General features: G+C 40.8%; 1 protein-coding gene across 3 annotated transcripts in view; it reads left to right on the forward strand.

Annotated features, from left to right (window-relative positions):
* The window catches only part of LOC133658044 (interleukin-1 receptor accessory protein-like 1), a 496,379-nt gene that overhangs the window by 199,445 nt on the left and 273,515 nt on the right, over window positions 1-23,419 (forward strand). For all 3 annotated transcript variants that reach the window (XM_062059657.1, XM_062059673.1, XM_062059665.1), the window contains exon 3: window positions 2,351-2,630. In XM_062059657.1, coding sequence (XP_061915641.1) covers window positions 2,351-2,630 — 280 coding nt within the window. The remainder of the gene's footprint in view (window positions 1-2,350; window positions 2,631-23,419) is intronic.

Below are 23,419 nucleotides of genomic sequence, written 5' to 3' on the forward strand. Positions count from 1 at the left end.
TCTCTCTCTCTCTCTCTCTCTCTCTCTCTCTCTCTCTCTCTCTCTCTCTCTATGTCCACTACTTGATGTCCATATCCCCCCCACCCCCCCTCCACACCCCTGATTGTAAATAATGTAAATAATTCAATGTGATTATCTTGTGTGATGACTGTATTATGATGATAGTATATATGATAGTATATATCTGTATCATGAATCAATTTAAGTGGACCCCGACTTAAACAAGTTGAAAAACTTATTCGGGTGTTACCATTTAGTGGTCAATTGTACGGAATATGTACTTCACTGTGCAACCTACTAATAAAAGTATCAATCAATCAATCAATCAATCAAATGAATCAAAATGGAGAAATGTTTAGAACTAAAAAGAAAAAACGAAATCGGAACCCCAATCGTCCAAATCCAAACGATGACCAACTTTACTTCGACGGTATGTTTGAAACCACTGATAGTCCAGTGGGTGAGTTCCCACTTAATGACAGTAGGCATGTGAGTTTACCCAAAGTCTGCTTGAATAAGCTCCAGCTCAGCTCAGCCAGCACATGACAAGTGGTAGACCATGGACTGATGAATGGATACATGTACTATTGTTTTTGCATTGTTTGGTAGTAGTGCCCTAATGTACAAAACCCAAAACCAGTGAAGTTGGCACGTTGTGTAAATGGTAAATAAAAACAAAATACAATGATTTGCAAATCATTTTCATCCTATAATCAATTGAATAGACTGCAAAGGCAAGATACTTAACGTTCGATCTGGAAAACTTTATTTTTTGGAAATATTAGCTCATTTGGAATTTGATGCCTGCAACATGTTTCAAAAAAGCTGACACAAGTGGCAAAAAAGACTGCGAAAAATGAGGAATGCTCATCAAACACTTATTTGGAACATTCCACAGGTGAACAGGCTAATTGGGAACAGGTGGGTGCCATGATTGGGTATACAAACAGCTTTACATGAAATGCTCAGTCATTCACAAACAAGGATGGGGCGATGGTCAGCACTTTGTGAACAAATGCGTGAGCAAATTGTCAAACAGTTTAAGAACAACATTTCTCAACGAGCTACTGCAAGGAATTTAGGGATTTCACCATCTACGGTCCATAATATCATCAAAAGGTTCACAGAATCTGGAGAAATCACTGCACGTAAGCAGCAAGTCCGTGACTTTCGAACCCTCTGCATAAAAAAACGTCTTCAGTGTGTAAAGGATATCACCACGTGGGCTCAGGAACACTTCAGAGAACCACTGTCAGTAACTACACTTTGTCGCTACATCTGTAAGTGCAAGTTAAAACTCTACTATGCAAAGCGAAAGCCATTTATCAACAACACCCAGAAACACAGCTGGCTTCGCTGGGCCCGAGCTCATCTAAGATGGACTGATGCAAAGTGGAAAAGTGTTCTGTGGTCTGACAAATCCACATTTCAAATTGCTTTTGGAAACTGTGGATGTCGTGTCCTCCGGAACAAAGAGGAAAATAACCATCTTGATGGAAGTTGAAAAGCCAAGCATGGGTAACTTACACATCTGTGAAGGCGCCATTAATGCTGAAAGGTACATACAGGTTTTGGAGAACCATATGTTGTCATCCAAGCAACGCTATCATGGACGCCCCTGCTTATTTCAGCAAGACAATGCCAAGCCACGTGTTACAACAGCGTGACTTCATAGTAAAAGAGTGCGGGTACTAGACTGGCCTGCCTGTAGTCCAGACCTGTCTCCCATTGAAAATGTGTGGCGCATTATGAAGCCTAAAATACCACAACGGAGACCCCCGGACTGTTGAACAACTTAAGCTGTACATCAAGCAAGAATGGGAATTAATTCCACCTGAAAAGCTTAAAAATTTGGTGTCCTCAGTTCCCAAATGTTTACTGAGTGTTGTTAAAAGGAAAGGCCATGTAACACAGTGGTAAAAATGCCCCTGTGCCAACTTTTTTGCAATGTGTTGCTGCCATTAAATTCTAAGTTAATGATTATTTGCAACAAAAAAAAAAGTTTCTCAGTTCGAATGTTAAATATCTTGTCTTTGCAGTCTATTCAATTGAATATAAGTTGAAAAGGATTTGCAAATCATTGTATTCTGTTTTTAGTTACGATTTACACAACGTGCCCCTGGTTTTGGGTTTTGTAGTATCATGTATTTCTATGTAGCACTAGTAGTATACGTCAAGTAGCAATGTTAAAGGACCTCTTGGGACCATACATGAACATGGTTTGTTTCTTCCTACCCCCTACACATGTTGTCCTTCGTTTGTTCTGCCTTCATGAGCCGTACCATTGTTAAAATATGATTTTGCCAATATCAAATCCGTTAATCCCTCCTTTTATGTTCTTTTCTTGCAGTGGAAGGATGCACAGATTGGTCCGTGGACTATCTGAAGTACAAGGTGCTCCTGGGCGAACCCGTTCGGATTAAGTGTGCTTTATTCTATGGATATATCCGGGCCAACTATACGCATGCTCAGAGCTCAGGACTCAGCCTGATGTGGTACAAAAGTGCGGGACATGGTGACTTTGAAGAGCCCATCAGTTTTGATGGCACACGTATGAGCAAGGAGGAGGACGCCATATGGTTCCGGCCAGCTGAGATGGAGGACGTGGGCTACTATTCCTGCGTATTAAGGTACACGTCCACACTGTCGTGTCAAGTCATGTCTGAATCTTCCAGTAATCCATTCCTTTCAATACTCGTCTTGCTTACTTGCTGGTTCTAGTCCTCCATAAAATACTAATATAATGAGAAATACTGCTAAAAATGTATATAAAAAAGGACAAATGTGCATCTTTTTTGTAAGAATTGTGGAGGTTTTAAGACATTGTTAGCTGGAGGTGATCTGATCAGGGTTTTATGCTGCCGATTTCGATATTAATCAACCAAGAGTGACATCGGCCAATACCGATATGTATTAACTCTAAATTTTAATCGCAATGACTATCAGAAAAATTCTACTAACCATTTGGGTTTTTGCCCTCAAAGTCCTCCTGTGTCCAAGGAATCATTCCCTAAATGTGTGAACATAAACAAAAACCTTATTTTGTAAAAATGTTAATATCTATATGTGTGTGTATATATATATATATACATACATACACACACACATATATATATATATATATATATATATATATATATATATATATATATATATATATATATATATATATATATATATATATATATATATACACATATATATATATACACATATATATATATATACACATATATATATATATATATACATATATATATACACATATATATATATATATATATATATATATATATATATATATATATATATATATACACATATATATATATATATACACCGCATCGATGATCGGGTGAAGTCCTTCGTCGCGCCGTCAATCGCTGGAACGCAGGTGAGCATGGGTGTTGATGAGCAGATGAGGGCTGGTGTAGGTGGAGCGCTAATGTTTTTATCATAGCTCTGACGAGGTCCCGTAGCTAAGTTAGCTTCAATGGCGTCGTTAGCAACAGCATTGTTAAGCTTCGCCAGGCTGGAAAGCATTAACCATGTAGTTTCAGGTCCAGGGTTTAATAGTATTGTTGATCTTCTGTCTATCCTTCCAGTTGGGGGTTTATTTCTTTTGTTTCTATCTGCAGTTAAGCCCGATGCTATCACGTTAGCTCCATAGCTAAAGTGGTTCGCCGATGTATTGTCGTGGAGATAAAAGTCACTGTGAATGTCCATTTCGCAATCTCGACTCTCATTTTCAAGAGGATATAGTATCCGAGGTGGTTTAAAATACAAATCCATGATCCACAATAGAAAAAGGAGAAAGTGTGGAATCCAATGAGCCCTTGTACCTAAGTTACGGTCAGAGCGAAAAAAGATACATCCTGCACTGCACTCTAGTCCTTCACTCTCACGTTCCTCATCCACGAATCTTTCATCCTCGCTCAAATTAATGGGGTAATCGTCGCTTTCTCGGTCCGAATCGCTCTCGCTGCTGGTGTAAACAATGGGGAAATGTGAGGAGCCTTTCAACCTGCGACGTCACGCTACTTCCGGTACAGGCAAGGCTTTTTTTTTATCAGCGACCAAAAGTTGCGAACTTTATCGTCGATGTTCTCTACTAAATCCTTTCAGCAAAAATATGGCAATATCGCGAAATGATCACGTATGACACATAGAATGGATCTGTTATCCCCGTTTAAATAAAAAAAATCATTTCTGTAGTCCTTTAAACATACCTGTGCACGTGCTCTCGTCACCTCGTGTGTTTGCTCGCATGCATTTAAGCGAGTCAGGCCTTTGTCATCCCCTGTCACAAACACACAAGCATGCGTCCAACATGTCAGTCAGTCCATTGTTCCCACGAGACCAGCTGCAACTGACAGGAACTTAAGAAGCCTCCAATTTGTAAGTAGAGGCAGGCCAACGCGCACACACACACACACACACACACACACACGTGCACACTTGACATTCTGAGCATGCACGCTTGTCTCTTTGGCTCTCTTGCACCCACTCCCTGAGACACACACACACACACACACGCGCAGATCCGTTGCCACATAACGAGGGAGCGCATACATCACGTATAGTAAAAGAACGCCGAGCAGATGAGCAGTGCTGTGTGTCAAATCGAGGTCAGCACTCAGCTGTTTCAGATGTTATACCCCGAGGAGCATTGTCGTATGCGAAGCAAAACCATCTGCAGTGGCAAAGTCTGTCACCTAATGCAGTGTGGCAGAGAACACACACACACACACTCGTCACTCATCAGCTCTGCTACAACAGTCTCGATTAGCAACACACAGAATCAGTGGACCGGTCAGCGTTGAAAGTCTGTGACGTGGAGTTGAAATGCGTGTTAGCGGAATAACTCAAAAGCTACTTGACTGATTCGATTCAATAATCTGCCACATCTAGTATCCATACGGCCGCCTTTAAAACAAGGGTTTTTAGACGTGGCGGCAGTCTTTTCCCTGGTTTCTCGGTACAAAAAGAATGGAGAAATTGAACTTGACATGGGCAGCGGGAAAAATCTTAAAGCCCAAGAAGCGTCGTTGGCTATTTCATACTAGAGATGTCCGATAATATCGGACTGCCGATATTATCGGCCGATAAATGTTTTAAAATGTAATAACGGAAATTATCGGTATCGGTTGCAAAATTATCGGTATCGGTTTTTAATAAAGTACAATTTATGACTTTTTAAAACGCCACTGTGTACACGGACGTAGGGAGAAGTACAGAGCACCAATAAACCTTAAAGCAGGGGTGTCCAAACTTTTTCCACTGAGGGTCGCACACTGAAAAATCAAAGCAAGCAGGGGCCATTTTGATATTTTTTATTTTAAAAAACAATACAATATATGTATAAAAATATATATTTAGGCCTCCACCCACAGGGTTTTGGTCAAAAAAATATTAAAAATGTGTCATTATTCAGTATTATTATGTGTATTATTATTCAAGTTTTAAATCTCTAGATAAACATAGGTCTATCTGTCAATATAAAGTTTTTTAAAGATTTAAGATTGTCAAAGAAAACCCTTTTTTTTAATGGAAAAAAACACAGAATATACAATATTCAATTTTTAAGTGGAATATTTGAGATTATATAATAATTAGAGCCTTAAAAAGGTCAATAACTCATAACACCATTGATTTTAATTCATTATTATTTTTTGAGCAATGGCACTTAAAAACAAATCCCACTAAAATTATTGTGGCTCCAAAAGGGTCCTACGCATTAAAGTGTTAAAAAATAAATTATACATTTTTTTCACTGTTTACTTTTAACACAATAATCTCGAGATCAACTTCAGATCTATCCGTCAATTATAAGTTTTATTGTTGTTTATGTTTTTTGTTTGTTCGTTTGAGGCCCTTCTTTTAAAAAATAGCTCAGTTTTTTATAGGGCGAACACAAAATATGCAACATTTTCCCTAAAAAATATCTCAAAGTGGAATATCTAATGTGACGTAATTGGAGCCTTGAATAGGTCAATAATTCATAATGACATTGATTTTGATTCATTATTATTTTTTAAAGAAATAAACAGCCTGCATGGCAGCTTTGTGTTATTAGAGTAAGCATTGCAACATTGTCTTGTTACATTTCACCTGCTTGCTCTTTTATACCACTTTTTATATTTTTTAATTTTTTCCAATAGTTTTTTTAAAATGTGCCGTGGGCCGTTAAAAAATTACCTGCGGGCCGCAAATGGCCCCCGGGCCGCACTTTGGACACCCTTGTGCTAAAGGTACTTCCTTTGTGTGCCAGCCCAGTCACATAATATCTACAGCTTTTCACACACACAAGTGAATACAACGCATACTTGGTCAACAGCCATATAGGTCACACTGAGGGTAGCGATATAAACAACTTTAACACTGTTACAAATATGCGCCACACTGTGAACCCACACCAAACAAGAATGACAAACACATTTCGGGAGAACATCCGCACCGTAACACAACATTAACAGAACAGAACAAATACCCAGATCGCCTTGCAGCACTAACTCTTCCGGGACGCTACAATATACACCCCCCGCTACTCCCTAGCCCCCCACCTCAACCCCGCCCCCCTCAACCTCCTCATGCTTTCTCAGGGAGAGCATGTCCCAAATTCCAAGCTGCTGTTTTGAGGCATGTTAAAAAAAAAAAATGCACTTTGTGACTTCAATAATAAATATGGCAGTGCCATGTTGGCATTTTTTTCCCATAACTTGAGTTGATTTATTGTGGAAAACCTTGTTACATTGTTTAATGCATCCAGTGGGGCATCACAACAAAATTAGGCATAATAATGTGTTAATTCCACGACTGTATATATCGGTATCGGTTGATATCGGTATCGGTACTTAAGAGTTGGACAATATTGGAATATTGGAATATCGGATATCGGCAAAAAAGCTATTATCGTACTTCTCTATTTCATACAGCTGGAAGCAAAGTCATGCCACTGCATACCTTGCATTTTGCAAACAATGTGTCAGGCAAACTTCGTATCGGGGTTCTGGGCCATACCAGAAGTTTAATGTCAGCCTGCTTTATCCGGTCCAAAGTTAGTTTTGTCATGATCCGTTGCCCGGATCATGTTTTGTTTAGTTAAAGACTCCCTTAGTTCTGTTTCAGCACCCCTGGGTTTGTGTTTTCTTGGTTGCCATGGGTGCTGATTATTTTCACCTGCCTCTGATTAGTGTTTGGGATTGCTCACCTGCTCCCGGGCACTAATCAGAGAGCTATGGACTGGACTCTCACACTATTATGCTAGATCCACTCGACGTCCATTGCACCGGTCGCCCAGGGGGGGTCCCACATTTGTGGTCCCCTCCAAGGTTTCTCATTGTCATCCCATTGGGTTGAGTTTTTTCTGAGCCGAGGATGTCGTTGTGGCTTGTGCAGCCCTTTGAGACACTCTGGATTTAGGGCTATATAAATAAACTTTGATTGATTGATTGATTGATTGATTCCTGCTTTTCGCCACAGTCAGTCTGGCTGTCTCGTTTGCTCCATGCCACAGTTACGTTCGATGATTCTTGCTTCTTGTTTTCTATGCTAAGCTTTTGCGTTAGCTTTGCCTTAGCTTCTCGTGCAGTCGGCACAATTTTCTGTTTATTTGTATTTTCCTGCATTTTTGTATTTTGGACTGATTTATGAAGAATAAACCATTCTCCTACCTGCACGCTGCCTCTGGAGTTCCGTCTGCATCTTGGAGGAACTATCCGCGAATTACCATGCGACCCAACCGTAACAAGTTTCTCCTCACTATGTATGTCAATTTGCGTGATATTGCACGTTTAACAGTAGATTCCGTTTTTATTATTCCAGTGATACCCTCCGTGAGTCGCACCCATGTGATCCGACCATGTACAGGCATCACAGAAATTAGTAACACAAGGAAACAAATACACTATATTCCCTAAAGTATTTGGCCACCCATCCAAATGATCAGAATTATGGTGTGGAGTTGTTTTTCAGGAGCTGGGCTTGGCCCCTTAGTTCCAGTGAAAGGAACTTTGAATGCTCCGAGATACCAAAACATTTTGGACAATTCCATGCTCCCAACCTTGTGGGAACAGTTTGGAGCGGGCCCCTTCATCTTCCAACATGACAAGGTCCATAAAGACATGGATGACAGAGTCTGGTGTGGATGAACTTGACTGGCCTGCACAGAGTCCTGACCTGAACCCGATAGAACCATACTTGCCAACCTTGAGACCTCCGAATTCTTATATACACTACCGTTCAAAAGTTTGGGGTCACATTGAAATGTCCTTATTTTTGAAGGAAAAGCACTGTACTTTTCAATGAAGATAACTTTAAACTAGTCTTAACTTTAAAGAAATACACTCTATACATTGCTAATGTGGTAAATGACTATTCTAGCTGCAAATGTCTGGTTTTCTGTGCAATATCTACATAGGTGTATAGAGGCCCATTTCCAGCAACTATCACTCCAGTGTTCTAATGGTACAATGTGTTTGCTCATTGGCTCAGAAGGCTAATTGATGATTAGAAAACCCTTGTGCAATCATGTTCACACCACTGAAAACAGTTTAGCTCGTTACAGAAGCTACAAAACTGACCTTTCTTTGAGCAGATTGAGTTTCTGGAGCATCACATTTGTGGGGTTAATTAAACGCTCAAAATGGCCAGAAAAAGAGAACTTTCATCTGAAACTCCACAGTCTATTCTTGTTCTTAGAAATGAAGGCTATTCCACAAAATTGTTTGGGTGACCCCAAACTTTTGAACGGTAGTGTGTATATAAATAATCAGTTCATGAATTAGTATATCCGTCCGGCCACCGTGTTCAATGGAGAAGTCTGATCTACAAAATTAGCAGGCAGCATACCCCTTACCCTTCGAGCTGTCCTGGTTGAACTGAAATTATTTTTTTCAATCATTTTGGAACTTGCAAGTGTACTTCTTCTTACTCGTCGTCGCCATGTCTCTTCTTCGTTCTTCTGCTTCGTCTCTGTTAGGTTTTTGGACATTACTACTTGCTGTAGTTTTGAAGCAATGCATGATGGGAATCCGGATGTTGTGTGTCAGTGTATTAACGTGCCGGCTGGAATAAACACACGCTGAGAAATAGCTCCGTGCCTGCCTACTTTATGGGTTATAGATAAACTTATGGATAATGGAGACATATATAATAGTCTCCTTTTCAGGTGAGAGAGGACGCTAATGGTAGTGCCTTTAAGGCACGCCCCCAATATTGTTGTCCGGGTGGAAATCAGCAGAAATTTGGGAGAATGGTTGCCCCGGGAGATTTTCGGGAGGGGCACTGAAATTCGTGAGTCTCCCAAGAAAATCGGGAGGGTTAGCAAATATGGATAGAACGCCTTTGGGATGGATTAGAATGGAGACTGAGAGCCAGGCCTTCTCCACCAACATCAATAAGTGTGTGACCTCACCAAAGCGCTTTTGGAAGAATGGTCAAAAATTCCTATAAACACACTCCGCAACCTTGTGGACAGCCTTCCCAAAAGAGTTGAAGCTGTAATAGCTGCAAAAGGTGGACCGACATCATATTGAACCATATGGGTTCGGAATGGGATGGCACTTCAAGTTCATATGTGAGTCAAGGCAGGTGGCCAAATACTTTTGGCAATATAGTGTATGTGATCCGAGCAACAGGTCAACCGAACATTTTAGATTATTTTCATAAACCATTCCATCCCTAGTACAATTTCCAGCCATCTAGTTGTTGATTTGACGTAAATTTGTAGGAATTCCTCCTACTTCAACTTTGTGCAGTGCACCGTTACCACTGGCAGTGAAACGGTCCCGGAGCATGATGCTAGCAGCTAGGGATGCAGTATCCCCCTTACCCGTCTCCGCTCGGGATGGTTTCCTGTTGGCCCCGCTGTGGACTGGACTCCCGCTGATGTGTTGGATCCACTGTGGACTGGACTTTCACAATGTTATGTCAGACCCACTCGACATCCGTTGCTTTCGGTCTCCCCTAGAGAGGGGGGGTTACCCACATATGCGGTCCTCTCCAAGGTTTCTCATAGTCATTCACCGACGTCCCACTGGGGTGAGTTTTTCCTTGCCCGTATGTGGGCTCTGTACCGAGGATGTCGTTGTGGCTTGTACAGCCCTTTGAGACACTTGTGATTTAGGGCTATATAAATAAACATTGATTGATTGATTGATTGATCTTCAATGACGGCCACCATTTCCATGATGAAATCAGAGATCGCTTTAGCCCTCAGTTTCAGTTCAGGTCAGTTTATTTATTTATATAGCACATTTAAAGGCCTACTGAAATGATTTTTTTTTTATTTAAACGGGGATAGCAGATCCATTCTATGTGTCATACCTGATCATTTCGCGATATTGCCATATTTTTTCTGAAAGGATTTAGTAGAGAACATCGACGATAAAGTTCGCAACTTTTGGTCGCTGATAAAAAAAAGCCTTGCCTGTACCGGAAGTAGCGTGACGTCGCAGGTTGAAGGGCTCCTCACATTTCCCCGTTGTTTACACCAGCAGCGAGAGCGATTCGGACCGAGAAAGCAACGATTACCCCATTAATTTGAGCCAGGATGAAAGATTCGTGGATGAGGAACGTGAGTGTGAAGGACTAGAGTGCAGTGCATGACGTATCTTTTTTCGCTCTGACCGTAACTTAGGTACAAGCTGGCTCATCGGATTCCACACTTTCTCCTTTTTCTATTGTGGATCACGGATTTGTATTTTAAACCACCTCGGATACTATATCCTCTTGAAAATGAGAGTCGAGAACGCGAAATGGACATTCATAGTCACTTTTATCTCCACGACAATACATCGGTGAAGCACTTTAGCTACGGAGCTAACGTGATAGCATCGTGCTTAAATGCAGATAGGAACAAAAGAAATAAGCCCCTGACTGGAAGGATAGACAGCAGATCAACAATACTACTATCAGGAGACACCGAACCAAACACTGGACCTGTAACTACACGGTTAATGCTGTGCCGCCTGTCGAAGCCTAGCAATGCTGTTGCTAACGACGCCATTGAAGCTAACTTAGCTACGGGACCTCGTCAGAGCTACACTACCATTCAAAAGTTTGGGGTCACCCAAACAATTTTGTGGAATAGCCTTCATTTCTAAGAACAAGAAAAGACTGTCGAGTTTCAGATGAAAGTTCTCTTTTTCTGGCCATTTTGAGCGTTTAATTGACCCCACAAATGTGATGCTCCAGAAACTCAATCTGCTCAAAGGAAGGTCAGTTTTGTAGCTTCTGTAACGAGCTAAACTGTTTTTAGATTAGTGAACATGATTGCACAAGGGTTTCCTAATCATCAATTAGCCTTCTTAGCCAATGAGCAAACACATTGTACCATTAGAACACTGGAGTGATAGTTGCTGGAAATGGGCCTCTATACACCTATGTAGATATTGCACCAAAAACCAGACATTTGCAGCTAGAATAGTCATTTACCACATTAGCAATGTATAGAGTGTATTTCTTTAAAGTTAAGACTAGTTTAAAGTTATCTTCATTGAAAAGTACAGTGCTTTTCCTTCAAAAATAAGGACATTTCAATGTGACCCCAAAATTGTGAACGGTAGTGTTTGATAAAAACATTAGCGCTCCACCTACGCCAGCCCTCATCTGCTTATCAACACCCGTGCTCACCTGCGTTCCAGCGATCGACGGCGCGACGAAGGACTTCACCCGATCATCGATGCGGTCGGCGGCTAGCGTCGGATAGCGCGTCTGCTATCCAACTCAAAGTCCTCCTGATTGTGTTGCTGCAGCCAGCCGCTAATACACCGATCCCACCTACAGCTTTCTTCTTTGCAGTCTCCATTGTTCATTAAACAAATTGCAAAAGATTCACCAACACAGATGTCCAGAATACTGTGGAATTTTGCGATGAAAACAGACGCTGTTTGTATTGAGATACAATGTGTCCGAATACTTCCGTTTCAACCATTGACGTCACGCGCAAACGTCATCATACATAGACGTTTTCAACCGGAAGTTCCCCGGGAAATTTAAAATTGCACTTTATAAGTTAACCCGGCCGTATTGGCATGTGTTGCAATGTTAAGATTTCATCATTGATATATAAACTATCAGACTGTGTGGTCGGTAGAAGTGGGTTTCAGTAGGCCTTTAAAAACAAGCCCAGTTGGCCAAAGTGCTGTACAGACATAAGAAAATAGGCACATAGGGTCACATTTACATTGTAACGCGGAAGGATGAATAAAATACAGTAGTAAAATGTACCTTAAAAGAAGTGCAGAATATATCACCTAAAATACTAAATATTAAAAAAGGATAAAACGAGAACTAAAAACAACCTCAGGTCATCTCTGGCGAACGTTTTGCACTTTTCAAATGCAGCCGCAATAGGCACAACCCTCGGGCCTCTCTTTGCTGTTGAACACCGTGAGAGCCATGCTCGTTTCAGATGGCTGATAAGGTTTGATGTGTTGAAGCGAAATGTGTTTTTTAGTGGAATGTTTGCAGAAGGTGCAAAGTTCCACACGATCAACGCCGTGTTTGTTTACAATGAGAACAGTGGCCGTTTTCCACAGGTTTACAGCACTGAATTTGCTCACCCTATCGGTGTGACGTCATAATTCCTCGTTCATCCTTGTTTGACAGATGGTACAGGTGGTGTTCTTTGGCCTCTGGCTTGTCAATGTGGGCAGGTGCTTCTTTCTCGGTTGGCTCCCTCTCAGTCCAGTCCATGGCGATGTAGACCTGGCTTCGCTGGGGACAGTTGCACTGGTGTTCCAGTTCATGGCAGATTTGATAGTCGGTGGTTTCTGCGTTCTTCCTAAACATCCAAACTAGGCTTGTACGGTATACCGGTTATTAGTATAGTATCGTGGTACTAATGAATCAAAAACGGTACTATACTCCGTTTGAAAAGTACCGGTTCCCAGGGCATGACGGCACGTCGTCATGACATTGCTGGCTTTGCGAGCAGATGAGCATGTTCGGCAGCGCACAATCACAGAGTACTTACAAGCAGACTCAGTGTGTAGACAGAAAAGGGAGAACGGACGCATTTTGGCCTAAAAACTAAAGATAAATGTGTAGTTATAACACTGAAACACCCTCAGGAAGAGGTGCTTTAAAACATGGCTGGCTAGCTAGCAGCTAACATCCATCCGCAGTCGGCAGTGTTTTAGCTATTTCTAAATTGTTAATCCTCACCTATATGGCGACGAATAAAGTAAGTTTCTTACAAGTATCATCCCTGCAGAACGAGGAATAGGTAAACATGTTTCACTACACACCGCAGGAGGTGAAAAATAGCTAACCACTAACAGCAAGCTAGCACCCCTGAATGTAATGGGTGGATCCACACCTAACATCCACTGTAATGATACCAAGTACAATCTAGTCGATACGCTATTGATTAGATGATTACATCGATATTCTTTATCGTCTCAAAAATATTTTTTCCTTTTTAAAAAATGTATATTATGTTTATAAACTCAGGAAATATGTCCCTGGACAGATGAGGACTTTGAATATGACCAATGTATGATCCTGTTCCTACTTGGTATCAAATCGATTCCTAAATTTGTGGTATCATCCAAAAATAATGTAAAGTGTCCAAACAACAGAAGAATAAGTGATTATTACATTTTAACAGACGTGTAGATAGAACATGTTAAAACAGAAAATAAACAGATATTAACAGTAAATGAACAAGTAGATTAGTAATCCATTTTTACAGCTTGTCCCTCATAATTTAGACAAAATAGAATGATAAATGACACAATATGTTACTGCATATGTCAGCAGCTAAATTAGGAGCCTTTGTTTGTTTACTTACTACTAAAATACAAGTTGTATTGTATGTTCACTATTTTATTTAAGGAAACAATTGTTCTTAAACATATGTTTAATTTACCATGAGATTTATTGTTAAAATAAAGACAATAATGCCATTTGTTTGTGGTCCCCCTTATTTAGAAAAGTACCGACAAGTATCGAAATACATTTTGGTACAGGTACTAAAATATTGGTATCGGGACAACACTAATCCATACAAATTCCCTTTCAAAGCGGGGATGCACCCAAACAATTTTTTAAATGTTAACTGAGGATCTTGTAATACAGAAATGGCTCCAAAAGACTTTACCAACTTGTATAAATCTCTTGTATAAAATTCTCCTTCTTAGATCTTCACCCGGTGTCTTGGACTTTCTCATTCTTCTGAGTATTGTTTCCATTGAGTATTGTGAGTTCTGGCTTGCATGTCCCGCTGCCAAAGAGAACCTATCAGAAGCTATCAGAATCATGATAAGTCAGGAAACATTAATAGTCTTGTCTTGTCTTGTCTCATTAAATACAATTCTGGAACCTTCAGCACCACTTAATAATTGATTGAATGGAAATAGAATAATAAGCTTTCATGTCATCGAACATGAAGCATGACTCAAAGCAGGTAACTGTCCTCCTCAGGTGTGCACTGTAATCTACTTAATAACATACTTGCCAACCCTCCCGAATTCTCCGGGAGACTCCCGAATTTCAGTGCCTCTCCTGAAAATCTCCCGGGACAACCATTCTCCCGAATTTCTCCCGATTTCCAGCCGGACTTAAGGCACGCCCCCTCCAGGTCCGTCGTCACGTCCGCTTGGCCAACCAAAAAGTTGGCCAAGCGGACACTATACCGTATAGTGTACTGTGGTTACTTTTTGGTTGGCCAACGGTTTACGTTGTATTGCGCACCCTGACGGCAAGTGTGGGAGTCGGTTCTGAAGTATGAAGTAAAGAGACATAACTTCGTCACCTCGCCTGGTTATTGACTCCAACCCAGAATATTACACTGCCCATACCTACGCTCCTTCAAAGACTGTGGTACTGGCTGCAAAACCTTGCACTTTCAAACACAACAATGAGTAGAGAGGAGTGTTATGTGTGTATATGTGTAAATCAATGAACACTGAAATTCAAGTATTTATTTTATGTATATGTATATACAGTATATATAATAAAATACATATACATAGCTAGAATTCACTGAAAGTCAAGTATTGATTTTATTTATATATATATATATATAAGAAATACTTGAATTTCAGTGAATTCTAGCTATATACACTACCGTTCAAAAGTTTGGGGTCACATTGAAATGTCCTTATTTTTGAAGGAAAAGCACTGTACTTTTCAATGAAGATAACTTCAAACTAGTCTTAACTTTAAAGAAATACACTCTATACATTGCTAATGTGGTAAATGACTATTCTAGCTGCAAATGTCTGGTTTTTGGTGCAATATCTACATAGGTGTATAGAGGCCCATTTCCAGCAACTATCACTCCAGTATTCTAATGGTACAATGTGTTTGCTCATTGGCTCAGAAGGCTAATTGATGATTAGAAAACCCTTGTGCAATCATGTTCACACATCTGAAAACAGTTTAGCTCGTTACAGAAGCTACAAAACTGACCTTCCTTTGAGCAGATTGAGTTTCTGGAGCATCACATTTGTGGGGTCAATTAAACGCTCAAAATGGCCAGAAAAAGAGAAATTTCATCTGAAACTCGACAGTCTATTGTTGTTCTTAGAAATGAAGGATATTCCACAAAATTGTTTGGGTGACCCCAAACTTTTGAACGGTAGTGTATGTATATACAGTATATATAATAAAATACATATACTGCATACTGTGTATATATATATATATATATATATATATATATATATATATATATATATATATATATATATATATATATATATATATATATATATATATATATATATATAGCTAGAATTCACTGAAAGTCAAGTATTGATTTTATTTATATATATATCTATATAAGAAATACTTGAATTTCAGTGAATTCTAGCTATATACAGTATTTATATACTCCTCCCCCCTTAACCCCGCCCCCCGACCCCGCCCACCTAACCCCACCCCAAATCTCCCGAATTTGGAGGTCTCAAGGTTGGCAAGTATGCTTAATAATAAAGGATTATATAATGACTAGGACAATCATGACCATTATGAGTGTATGCAAACATTTAGGTAATGCGCTCTTAACCAGGGTGCTTAGCTGTCCATCATTTTCTATTCCAGCGGTTGTTAGCGGTTTAAATGGATTGCTTGACTGCACCTCATCTATCAGTTATCCTAATGCCCCTCTTAAAACTGTGATTTCTCATTCACAAATAGATGCGCACACCTGTTCGGCAAGATTAGCAGAGCAAAGACTGCACCGCCACCTGGCAGGTGGATAATGTTTAACCCATGACCGCTCGAATTTATGCCGGCATGCTGTTGTCCACGTACAGCATCAATGGCTTCCCCGCATGTCCCGCAATGTCTGTGTTGTCACCAGCAGAGAACCACGGGAAGAAAATATAATGAAGGCTTAAACGTATCGGTGTGCACCGCTAAGGAAAATGCGGCTAACCTTGCACATCTGGCCACACTGACATTCCACCACATGAGCTGTATTAGTATTCTCCGGCAGTGGTGGCAGGTAATCTCTCATGGAAATGACAGACATAATGGGCAGCCTGGAACACTCAGTCATTCAGCTCCAGCCCCTGCCAATTGATCCCAACCAACTGTCAAAGCTTATAAGAAATGCCAGACTAAGTTAGGGACGGTTTGTGCCAGCTCAGATTGGTGATGATGTGGAGCCTAAAGATTCTGTTTGTGTTATCACCTTGCAGATGTTTGATTGTGCCTTTCAAAAAAAAAAAAAAAAGGGCTGTAGAAATATGTGAAGGGTTTTACAATCATCACTAGTAGGCTGGTCGGAGATTCTGACAACCTTAGGCAAACATCACAGTTTCACAATTTAGTAAGTAAGTAAGTAAATTTAATTTATAAAGCACTTTTCACAGATAAAATCACAAAGCATAGGTAAAGTAAAACAACAATTAAATTTGTCATTTTTAATCCACTTTGTATCCTTTTTTATGATTTTGCCCCGGTTGTTTTAATTTAGACTTAGACTTAGACAAACTTGTGGATCATTAAAGTTTGTCTAAGTCTAACTTAAAACAACAGGGGCAACATCATAAAAAGGCTACAAAGTGAATTAAAAAAGGTGCATTAACTAAAAGCTTTACTAAAAAGAGAAGTTTTTAAATGTTTCTTAAAAGTTTCAACACAGTCAAGATCACGGAGGGACTGGTGCAAGTTGTTCCAGAGTCTAGGAGCTATAGCCTGCAATGCCAGGTCTCCACGGGTTTTAAAACGAGTTTTAAATTTAGAAAACCCTGGCCTGAAGACCGGAGGTTGCGCCCTGAAGAGTATCTATCAATCAATCAATCAAATATTATTAAATATATGTATTATACTCTGTAATAAGTTAGTATTTCTGTCATTAGTGCAAGGCACAAGGGGGACCGTTGCCTAGCGCTGGCACATACATCGCTAGCTAGCGGCTAAGGCACACATTGCTAGCTAATTGCTAGCACGTTAATCGCTAGCTTTTAATTAACTTGCTGAACGCTTGCTGGCAACTAACGCGCCTATTTCTATCGATTGGTTACCGCAGTTTAATCAAATCACAGTGATACTGCTCATATCCTAGAGTAAGCAGCTAATATGTTAATTGCTGGCTTGCCTAAATGCTAATTTGAATACAAGACATATTGACGTCTTTCCCCATTACAAACGTTATTCATACCAGTGGTGTGCCGTCTGGGCCAGCAAGGCCTTCTATGCTGGCCTAACATAACCAGAAATCATGATCATAATTAAAGATACAATTAATCATATTCTCCTCATGTCATATTATGCTCCTTCCAGTGCTGTTGTTTTTAGTTTTAGTTTGTATCCAATCAGAATTCAGCTAGCTTATGTTGCCATGCTGTACCAAATCTGCCCGAGGCCTTCAGAATCAACAATGCGGGCGTCCGTGCACTGTAAGGGAACGGGGACATACAGTTGATAGACAATTGCGATAGCCAATCAGATCACGAGTTGTTGTCAGTAAGACCTTCTAGATGGCCTCACGCTGAACGTGACATTTACGCGTCCTGTGATTGGATACTCACCGGGACCGTTAGTGGATGAATTTGAGAACACATAGAGTTGATAGACAGTTGCGATAGCCAATCAGATCACAAGTTGTTGACAGTAGCCTATCTAGGTAGCCTGATGTTAACAAGACTGTGATTGGATACTCACTTGTCATTCCAAAGTGAGTATCCAATCACAAGTTTCAATTTAGCAGGAAGCAGGAAGTGTTGTGCCATAGCCAGACCGAGATAGCAGAGAAGGAGAACAAAGCGTTGATTAGGTGGCAGATATATATTTGCAAGGCCATTTTCAAGAAGGATATTTAAAGAGAAACTACATCTTGTGAGACCATGTCAGCCAACCCCGGAAGCTAGCTCAGCTGTTCTGGCGATGAAATGGGGAAATGCTCGAATCAGCCGACGACGAGGGGTACCACTGGCTTATTCGGCGTCGAATAGGTTCTATAAATTGTGAGTTCAAATATTACCCGTAAATGTTTTCACTTTTAATGTTTTTTTGCAATTTTAATTTGGACAGTACCACATAAGATATGTGTTAATTGCTGATGTGTTTTAATTTATTTTTAAATGCGCCAGAAAATAACCCGTTTTGTATACTGCTGATGTGTATTTATCCAGAAATGGTCATGTGGTGACATAAATGATGGTATTTTGAGAGGTAATCATTGAAGTCGGACATCACTGAAGGCCTATGTGGGAAACGCACGGCCCGCCACTGTATATACCCAAGTCCAAAGTTGTACATTAAACAATACTGTTATAGTTGTGGTCGTTACATCGTCCTAATTATCACCCACGTCATTGCAAATTAACTTATTAGAAGACTTAAAATAAAAGAAAGTCCCGTCTTATCAGACATTGTTGTGTTTTACATATTGTGTTCAGAATCAGGACTGCCATCTCCCTGGTTTACAATTCACTCTGAGCTTATTAACCACATTTTGAATAGCAAGTGCTCGTCAGTAAATGTGACAGTTCATTACCGTTTTCGTTATCTGACTTAAATTTTTGAATTGCAAAGAACCAGATACCATTATATACTTACATAGAAAAAATATATGAACATTGTTTGCGGTTTTGTTTATCAACTTGCCTATGCTGGTCCACAATGAGTGGAGAAAGTCATACAAGATGCCTGAGTCCCCCAATCTGAAAACAGGCAACACTGACCTTCTCAGCCTCTTATCTGATGGTGTTTTATCTTCTCGACAAATGTCAGGAATAGAATTCCCCAACCGCAATTACTTTGGCACCACAGCCCCCCAACCTCCGCCGGCCGACTGTAGCTGCAATACAGTAGCTGTCAGTCAACATGTCGGCATCTGATGGTGTTTTATCTTCTCGACAAATGTCAGGAATAGAATTCCCTAACCGCAATTACTTTGGCACCACAGCCCCCCAACCTCCGCCGGCCGACTGTAGCTGCAATACAGTAGCTGTCAGTCAACATGTCGGCGCTAGTTGTGGCTCACTGACATACTGTATACTATTTAAGTAACAGGACTGCCAAGCCTCACGCTTTGAGCACTGAGCAGTGACAGTTACGTAATTTAACCCTTTCTCACTTGACACTTCTCAAAAAACAATCGCGGATGACCGAGCTAACCAATCCACCAGTCGCTTGAGCCTAAATCTAACCAACCATGAAAGGGACCACGCAATATAAACCAATCAGAAGCAGTGTAAGGCGGGTCTTGCCTGGTCTTGGCCAGCCCTTTGTTGTGGAGAGGGCAACCGCCTGTCATTGCTACGATCCGTGAGTGTATCAGCTTGAAACTTTTGGCGGTAAGACATACTCTGATTTGTGACTGGATCGAAATGAAGCAGATAGTGGTAGGATATCATCAAGTACTACTAAATTGCCAAAAAAAAAAAAGAAGATTAAAGGTTTTGGATGGATAATAGGAGATGTATGTAAAAAAAAACGATCAACTTGATAATTTTATACCAATTCCTGGCCCACTGCAGCGGATGTACGACATCCCAGACAAGGATATCAAATATCAAATCAATGTTTAAAGAATAAAAGCTTAAATCATTATCAGATAGAAAAATGTATTGAGTGAAAAGTATTCAAAAATACACTATATTGCCGAAAGTATTTGGCCACCCATCCAAAAGATTGAAATCAGGTGTCCTAATCACTTGGCCCGGCCACTGGTGTATACAATCAAGGCATGAAGACTGTTTCTACAAACATTTGTGAAAGAATGGGCCGCTCTCAGGAGCTCAGTGATTTCCAGCGTGGAACTGTCATAGGATGCCACCTGTGCAACAAATCCAGTCGTGGAATTTCCTCGCTCCTAAATATTCCAAAGTCAACTGTCGGCTTTGTTATAAGAAAATGGAAGAGTTTAGGAACAACAGCAACTCAGCCACCAAGTGGTTGGCCACGTAAACTGACAGAGGGTTGAGCGCATGCTGAAGTGCATAGTGCAAAGAGGTCGCCGACTTTCTGCACAGTCAGTTGCTACAGAGCTCCAAACTTCATGTGACTTTCCAATTAGCCCACGTACAGTACGCAGAGAGCTTAAAGGAATGGGTTTCAGCTGCAACTAAGCCATACATCACCAAGTCCAATGCAAAGCGTCGGATGCAGTGGTGTAAAGCACGTCGCCACTGGACTTTAGAGCAGTGGAGACGCCTTCTCTGGAGTGATGAATCACGCTTTTCCATCTGGCAATCTGATGGACGAGTCTGGTTTTGGAGGTTGCCAGGAGAACACTACATTTCGGACTGCATTGTGCCAAGTGTGACATTTGGTGGAGGAGGAATTATGGTGTAGGGTTGTTTTTCAGGACTTGGGCTTGGCTCCTTAGTTCCAGTGAAAGGAACTTTGAATGCTCCGGGATACCAAAACATTTCGGACAATCCCATGCTCCCAACCTTGTGGGAACAGTTTGGAGCTGGCCCGTTCCTCTTCCAACATGACTGTGCACCATTCCTCTTCCAACATGACTGTGCACCAGTGCACAAAGCAAGGTCCATAAAGACATGGATGGCAGATTCTGGTGTGGATGAACTTGACTGGCCTGCACAGAGTCCTGACCTGAACCCGATAGAACACCTTTGGGATGAATTAGAACGGAGACTGAGAGCCAGGCCTTCTCCACCAACATCAGTGTGTCACCTCACCAATGCGCTTTTGGAAGAATGGTGGAACATTCCTATATACACACTCCGCAACCTTGTGGACAGCCTTCCCAGAAGAGTTGAAGCTGTAATAGCTGCAAAAGGTGGACCGACATCATATTGAACCCTATGGGTTAGAAATGGGATGGCACTTCGAGTTCATATGTGAGTCAAGGCAGGTGGCCAAATACTTGTATATAAGATACATACAAATGCATCTAAAACTATAATTAATAAAGTAGGACCTTCTTCACTTATTCCACAAGATAACCGTTTTGAATAAAATGATTAGTGACAAGCTATTGTTGTTTAAAAAAAGCAAAGCAAGTACAGCAGTTGTGTGCTGGAACTGCAGCAGTGCAATAATTAGCATAAAACATACAGCTTCAGAAACAAGACAGGATTAAACAAATGAAATAGTTCATACCATATTTAGAATAAGTACAACTGGAAGTGTGGTAAGGTACCTTCTCACAATAATAATAGTTGTGGGTAACGATCTAGCACAGGGGTCGGCAACCTTTACCACTCAAAGAGCCATTTTGACCCGTTTCACAAATTTAAAAAAACAATGGGAGCCACAAAACTTTTTTGAAATTTAAAATGAAATAACACTGCATACAAAGTTTTTTTTTGCTTTGTGCTACGTATAAACCAGGGGTCTCAGACACGCGGCCCGCACCTTAATATGAAAATGTAATGTTAGTGCGGCCCGCGAGTTTTATATGAATGGCGCTTGACAGCGTCATACTTGCCAGCCCTCACGATTTTTCCGGGAGACTCCCGAATTTCAGGGCAACTATTCTCTCGAATGTCTGCTGATTTTCACCCAAACAACAATAATAAGGGTGTGCCGTGATGGCACTGCCTTTAGCGCACTCTACAACTTGTACAAACAGCGTGTCAGCCCAGTCACATGTTGTATGCAGCTTCTGCAGACACACATGAGTGACTGCAATCTATACTTGGTCAACTGCCATACAGATCACACTGAGGGTGGCGATATAAACAACTTTAACACTCTTACTAATATGCGCCACACTGTGAACCCACACCAAACAAGAATGACAAACATATTTCGGGAGAACATCCGCACCGTAACACAACATAAACACAACAGAACAAATACCCAGAATCCCATGCATCCCTAACTCATTATACACCCCCGCTACCACCAAACCCCCGCCCACCTCAACCGACGCACGTGTTTGTCATTCTTGTTTGGTGTAGGTAAGAGTATTAAAGTTGTTTATATCGCCACCCTCAGTGTGACCTGTATGGCTGTTGACCAAGTATGCCTTGCTGTCACTTACGTGTGCAAGCAGAGGCCACATACAACATGTGACTGGGCCGGCACACTGTTTGTAGATGGCGTTAAATGCTGTGCCATCACGACACGCCCTCAATATCGTTGTCCGGGTGAAAATCGGAGAATGTTTGCCCCGGGAGATTTCCGGGAGAGGCACTGAAAACCGGAAGTCTCCCGGAAGAATCGGGAGGGTCGGCAAGTATGCAGCTGAGCCGCATCAGAGTGGTCAAAGAGCCGCGGGTTGCCGACCCCTGAAGTATGCAAAGCAAGCAACAACTGAAACAGAAATAAACATGGAGCTTAATCCCACTAAAGCAGAAGAAAAGAGTATAGTTAACAAAGCACAAAATAAAAGATGGCAGGATAATTAGAATAAAGAAACAAAAGGTAGGCAGTATTACAAAGTGCAGAGGAGTGTAGATTTAATAAAAGGAGGTAATAGAACTATGGAGGAGGAATATATCATTGCTGGAATAAGGTTAGGACATACATAGTTTAATAGTTCACTGAAATTAATATGGAAACATAACCTAGGGCGGTGTGATTGTCATAGAGAGAGAATATAGAGGAGGTATAATTATAATAGGGAAATAATGAATAGTAAGCAAGTGAAAGAGATTTCATTTGGAACATGTAAAAAGACAGGGTTAAATACATTTAGGTACAGTGTTGGCTACCATCTCAATTAACATTCCATTTCAGAAGGTAATGCACACAACAAGATTGCTTGCCAACCGCCATTAAAAGAAAGAAAAAGAAGGCGGGTCCTGGCATCTCTATCTTTTACACATAACATAGACATTTTAAAACCCACTCAACTTTCCCCTGCTTGCTAAAAGAAGGCACCTATCTAATTATCCTCACTGTTTCTCCTTGAGTTTCCCTGTTAATACGTAGTGTTTTAAGCCCTGTATTTGTTGCCGAGCTGTGTAACATTTATTTGCCTCTTCTCTTGGCCAGTTGAAAAAGTGTGAAGTGTGCGTGCGTGTGTGTCAGAGTTACA

Source organism: Entelurus aequoreus, linkage group LG01, assembly GCF_033978785.1.
Source record: "Entelurus aequoreus isolate RoL-2023_Sb linkage group LG01, RoL_Eaeq_v1.1, whole genome shotgun sequence".
Classification (NCBI taxonomy): domain Eukaryota; kingdom Metazoa; phylum Chordata; class Actinopteri; order Syngnathiformes; family Syngnathidae; genus Entelurus; species Entelurus aequoreus.